The sequence below is a fragment of the Gekko japonicus genome, unplaced genomic scaffold (assembly GCF_001447785.1).
Source record: "Gekko japonicus isolate JY-2015 unplaced genomic scaffold, Gekko_japonicus_V1.1 scaffold1928, whole genome shotgun sequence".
Classification (NCBI taxonomy): domain Eukaryota; kingdom Metazoa; phylum Chordata; class Lepidosauria; order Squamata; family Gekkonidae; genus Gekko; species Gekko japonicus.
The window spans coordinates 99327-105528 of record NW_015170339.1 but is presented as its reverse complement, the minus strand read 5'-3'; the positions used below and the strand labels follow the sequence as shown (position 1 = coordinate 105528).

The 6202-nt window shown below is 53.2% G+C and overlaps 1 protein-coding gene across 1 annotated transcript in view; it reads left to right on the top strand.

Moving 5' to 3' along the window:
* SMTN (smoothelin) overlaps nucleotides 1-6181 on the top strand; it is a 68961-nt gene extending 62780 nt beyond the window's left edge. Inside the window, exon 23 of the mRNA XM_015418166.1 lies at nucleotides 5405-6181. Within this exon, the coding sequence (XP_015273652.1) occupies nucleotides 5405-5555 (151 nt within the window). The 3' untranslated portion in view covers nucleotides 5556-6181. The remainder of the gene's footprint in view (nucleotides 1-5404) is intronic.
* Nucleotides 6182-6202: the final 21 nt, after the last annotated feature.

The window sequence follows — 6202 nt, the reverse complement described above, 5'->3', positions numbered from 1 at the left end:
GGCAAGAGCTGCACCATGGGGCTTGGGGTGCCATTGCAGCTGGGGATGGGGGGGGGGGCCAGGGACACTAGGGGGGGCGTTTCCTCCGGAGCCTGGCTTTTTTTAGCTTGGAAGTTTTGGGGTGCGGCACTGGTTGCAGGTCCAGCAGAGGCACCTGGAAGAAAAGTCTGCTGCTTTCTTCTCTCTCCTCTGATGCTTCTTACCTTTGTCTGTGGGGCGACTGTCCCCCTTTCCCTGAAGTGCAAATGAGCAGTGTTGGGCAGACCTTCATTGGTATGGAATGCGGAGTGTTTGGAGTGTTTCTGCCTTCCTTTCCACTCCTGCAGCCCCTTCCGACCCCCAGAAATACCATTCCCTGGGGATCCCGCACGTAGAGGAGTGGCTCCACTGGTTGGGGGCAGGATGGAATGAGGGACATGGGGGCGATGTTGCTCCGTCTCCCTGTTCTACGAGCACAGATGTGCTTAGGAGAGGGGGGGCAATTGTACCCCTTTGTCCCTCTCCACTTCAGCTCACTGACCCGCACAGCTGCTCCACCGCATGGATCCCACAGCCTGATCGCACAGAACAATCTTTGCAGGGGGTCAGATGCAGGAGCCAGAGAACAGGAACGGGAAAACTCTGTGCACCTCTGGTGCACGGCTAGCTGAACACACATCAAGAAGATTTGAAAGGAGTTGTGGATTCATCCCCACCTGCACTCAGAAAAATAATTTATGAGTCCAATCCCATGACCAGAGCATTCCAGGGAGGGGGGGAGGTGTTCAGCTGGTCCTTTCTGGCATTAGTAGTCATGTGCTGTGCGTGAGGCAAAGAGGGTGAAAAAGGGCACCACTATCGTGTGTTCCTTGTGCAATCCCTACCATGCAGAAGGGCTGCACAATCTGCCCCAACTCCGCAGGTGCCTTTGGTGCGGGGTAAGTGCAGAACAGGTTATGATCCAAAGGCATTTTGCCCTGCTTTTCGGCTCCTCCTAGATATGGCAAGGCCCTGCAGATGGGCAAAGTTAGACAATTTGGAGAGACCTTCCCCTTTCATTATAGCACTGGGGGTGGGTGGGGGGCAAGGATCCCTTCAAATGCCTTCCTATGAGTGCCAGATTTTGGTTTGGAAGTGTCCCACAACACAAAGGGCTTGCCCACCACTGCTCCAGGGAACCCCCCCCCCCCAGCCTGGTGGGAATGGCATATCTTTCCTCTGTGCCTGCAGGGCTTCCTGAGCACCAACCGATGAAAGGTCCAGGCAGAGCTGGGAGGGAGGGAGGAGCTGTCTCTCTAGCCTGCAGGGCTGCGTGCGCTGGCGATTCCCGGCTTCCTCTTAGCCTGCCTCTTCCTCCTCCCCCCGGGGAACCTGGTGCGTGGACCATGAGAGCAATTGAAACCCCCCCTCCTTCCACGTCCTGGACTCCAGGTGCTCTCCTTTGCTGCTTTATTCGCCCTACCGTGTCTTCCCTAAACTTCAGGCACCTTGGCTGTGCCGTGGCCCAATTCCAAAGGGGGAAGGCAGGCTTTGGCCACCCCTCTATATGCTGCCATATAGAAGGGCCTCTCCAGGTTGGAATTGGTGCAAGAGCACCGCACCTCTTGCCCCGCCCTGTCCTTTTCTGTCTGTCTGGTCTGTCCTTGCTGTTAGATTTCCCCGCACCTGCCTAAGCCCTTCACACCCCTGTCCTGCCCCTGGCCTGGCACCACTTCCGTAGTCCAGCCCCGGTGGTCGCACTGTTTGAGGAATGAGTCCCATTGGCTCCCACCCTATTTGTCTGCATTGCATGATGGAGAGCCATGCCTGGCACCCCAGAGCATGCATTGCTGCGGGTCTTGACACTGGGAATGTCGATTGGATTTATGTATCTCTTGTGTTTTTCTTTCTCTCGTTCTCTTTCTGTTTCTCTCTGTCTCCCTCCCTCCCCGTCCCATGTGGGCTGTGATCACTGGCTTCCCTCCTCCCTCACAACCCTCCCCCCCCCAGGAAGCACGCGGAATGCCCACAGTTGCTGGATGTGGAGGACATGGTCCGGATGCGGGAACCGGATTGGAAGTGTGTGTATACGTACATCCAGGAATTCTATCGCTGCCTGGTCCAGAAGGGACTGGTAAAAACCAAAAAGTCCTAGTCTCCCCACCTGCGGAGCTTGGTGAGAATCCTTTTCTTTTTCTCCCTCCCCCTCTTTCCCAGGTCCGAGCACACAGGCTCACGCAAGCATCTGGGTGCTCGAATATGAACCATTTGCAGGCCAGCAGGCACATCGCAGCATGTCTGCTCTGCGCCTGTTGAGAGTGGGCCGGGGGCACCTTGGCTTTGTACTGGGGTGCCACTGCCACTGCCCTGAGATGATCTGCATTGCCGTGTGGTGTGGAGGGTTCTCTACTGAGTAAGCTTGACACAATCGCTGACGCACCCGTGCTTCCAAGGTCTGTGTGCTTTGCAGAGGGAATTGGCAAGTCCCATATCACTTCACACCATCCCCCTGCTTTGAGACAATGGTCTCCCATCTTTCCAGACCTAGGGCCCACCCTAGGCAGCCCCAGGCAGCATGGGACCTATTTATTTGTAAGTGTGTGACATCACAGTCATGTGACAGGAAGAAGGCAAGCCAGCATTACAACCTCACTGGTATTGAGAACTGTGGGCAAAAGGCTAGGAGAGTTTGGGACAAGAAACGCAAGCTGAGCGCTAGGAGGCGTTCCATAGTGAGAGAAGCAAGCCAAGAGCCAGAGCTGTGGAGGAATTCACCTTGCTTCACTGTCCTGCCGCTTCTCTCCACACGCCTGCATGGAGAGGCAAGAGGGTTAGCACTCTTGTTCTCTGTGCATGAATACGAGTGGCGTGTGCTTTCCCAAAAATGCAGGCACTGATGATGATAAAATGATGGCACTGCAGCAGCTCGTGATGCTGGGGTGGGGGTGGGGTCTCCACAACTCACCAGAGCATTTCATTCCACGGGCTGAAGAGCACTGCTTGAAGGCATTCCCATATTTGTTGACTTCTACAGTGTACGTAGCATGTTATTGGCTGAGCAGGCTCTTACATCTGACCCTCATTTTGAGCCGCCAGCTGTTTTTGTTTCACAGTGGCCAGTATTGGTGTCTGTGCTTTCCAGGAACGGCCTCTGTTCCCAGAATCCTCTGCTTCAGCTGGCTGAGGTGCAGAGAAAGAAACAGGCCAGGTGATGGAGCGTTTGGAGTGGGGTTTTTTCCTCCTCTTCTTTTTGGCTCTGACCATATAAGTCTTGGAGGAACCGAGAGCTTGGAAAATGTGACTCAGTCCCTGCTTGTTAATGTCTCCGCTTGTCTCAAGAGCATCTCTGCTTCCTTGGGGCCTCATTCTCCTGGGACGCTGGGTACACAGCATACTGAACAGGCTAAACAATGGCTTTATAAGGGCAGTGTGGCTTGCTCTTGGGGGCTTGCCCAGGTTTTTCCATCACCAAGGCTGCATCAGGCCTCCCAAATGACCTCTCTGCCCTACTTCACATGGGCTTGACCTGAGGGTAAGCATCGGAGAGGGCTAAGAAATGGTATCTGGTTGAAAGAAAAGGGTCAGTGAGAGAGTCTTCAGGGGACAGTATTGGAATTAAAGGGAAGTAAATATTGGATTTGGTGGGCTTTGCTGTGCAGTTATTCTGCCTCTAGACATGGATGGTCTGTTTAGCTATTCTGGATAGTTGCGGGTAGATGCATGCTTCCCTTTGGGCTAAGTGCACCATGATTGGGCAAACAAACAGCTTTTGGGTGCTTCCCCCCCCCCTTCTAAATTGCTGCAAAGTGATGGGGGAGGGAGGGGAGGTTTACACACCCACAGCGTGGGGGTCAGTGGCCCAGCCTTATGTAGTTCTCTATCTTTTCTTCGGGGGAGTAGCATGAAGTTGGTTTCCAGTCAGTTCTTTTTCGGTCATTTTGTTATTTCAAAAAATTGGGGGTGGCGGCTTGAGGGTTTTTTTTTAAATTTTGAAGAGTCTTGTCATTGATTTCAGATTTGGAGGTAAAGGCATTAAACAGGTGGCTGCCCTAACAGGTTAATCTCTAAGGATAAACTCTTCAGTTGTTTTTTTTTAATGTCCAGTTGGTTTTAACAAAAAACCGTATTGTTAAGCAACAGCATTCCATGTAAACATCTGCCGTCATGCAGATGGGAAAGGGTGGCTTTTGAAACTCAGCCTAACATCCACAACTTCTCTCCCCCATTCAGCTGTGCTCCCGCTCAGAGCTCTCCCAGCCAGAGCACTGAATGACCGTTTCGTGGTCTGTTTTGCAGCAGCGATTGATTTTGCCACTTGCACTTTCTGCCACAATTCCCTGGAAGAAGGCTTTTGGGGTACTTTTTCAGTGCTCTGCAGATATGGTTTTTGAAGAGGCAGAGGATTAAAACTCTAACTGAGTTGTCACCCTAACTTAGGGCAGACAGATAATTTTCACACCAGCCTGGGGTGAGGGTCAGAATTGGTCATTTTGCAGCCGCTGTTCGTGTCTCGTGGGTCCAGAATGTAATACCAGATGGAGGGAGGGGAGGGATGAAAGAGAGACCGCGAAGTCTGCACACTAAGCTCCAAAGCGACCTCTGTTGGCAAAACATTAGTACACATTTTAAAGTGTATTTATAGTACTTTTTAAATGTACATCTATTTTAATGCCATATGTTGAGTGAACGAAGTCTTTAATTCACATACCTTCACAGCAGTCCTGCAAAGTAGGCTGGGCAGAACTGTTTCTCACGCCTGGCTACCCAGTGAGCTCTGTGGCTGAACGTGGGTCAGGGTTCATCCAGAGCTAACTTACCATTCACCCCAGGTTCCTTTGTTTCTTCACCATCACGTCATGACCTCCTGTCCCCAAACCACGAACAGGGCAAAATTTGTGACGAATTTGGCTTCGTGGTTCGGTTCGTGCCCATCCCTAGTCGCAGCTGACGTATGGTGACCCCATAAGGTTTTCAAGGCAAGAGATTTACAGAGGTGGTTTGCCATTGCCTGCTTCTGCGTAGCACCCCTGGTATTCCTTGGTGGTCTCCCATTCAAGTAGTTATTACAGCTGACCCAGCTTGACAGCTGAGACCAGATGAGATCAAGCTAGCTTGGGCTGTCCAGGTCAGGGCATGTCCGTATTCCTTAGTGGTACAAAAAGCAGCCTTGCAGGAAAGTACCCAGCCCAGTACTAATACAGCATAAGATGATGGGAGAGATGTGGGGTCTCCTGCCCTCCCCACCTCAAATGCTGCTTAATGGGGGCTACTGGGAAATCTTCCTGTGGACCATACCCAAATGAGCAGGAGCCCAGGAAGAGCACAGCGGAGCGTCCTGCTGGATTGTGGCCCATAGACCGGACCGGCTGCCATTATTGGCACCCTGGGGCAGAGGCTGCCTCTTTCTTGCCTCTCTCTGGGCCTTAACCGTGCTCTCCCTCTGCAGGATGCTTGTGGACTGTATGCCCTTGGTGGACGTAGAAGACATGATGATCATGGGGAAGCGTCCAGATGCAAAATGCGTGTTCACATACGTGCAGTCCCTCTACAACCACCTGCGGCGCCATGAGCTCCGGATGCGGCAGCAACACTTCTAGCCCCCCCTCCTACCCACTTCACCCATCACACACTCCTCCTCCTCCTCCTGGGAGCCACTGGGGGGGGGGGTCTGCGGGGAACAGAGGAAGGCTTGACCCGCCCTGATGTGTTCCTGCAGTCGGCTCCCCCCACACACACACGTACACTCGTGTCTTCAGAGTGGTGGGGCCCAGCAGCAGCAGCAGCCTTCCCGCCCCCTCAGGAGTGGGATGGGCAGTTTGCCATTCAAGCTAACTCAAGGGGGCCGGCCCGGGCCTGCGCTGTTCTGAGGAGAATACAAAGGGCTCGACCTCCCCTCGTTCACACGTGCTTTTTATATTATTGTTGTTATTTACTGTAAATTATTCCTTTTTAAAAGTCTCTTTGTTGTCGCCTGCACGATGCCCCCTCCCCCTCGGCATGGCAGAGCTGCTCGACCATGAGAGAACGAACCGTGTGAAACCGGACAGCGTTGTGGGCTCTCCTGACTCCCAGGAGTCCAGTGTGGCTGTTTTGCCCCCAGCGGCCTGTGCGGTGCTTAATCTGGAGAAAGACATTGTGGCCCAAGGCCTATTCCCCCACCACCACCCCAGGCAGGGTTCTTTGGCTGCGAAGACCTTGGCAAGGGAAAGGAAGGCGAGCTCTAGAGTGCTTAGGGGCTCTACTC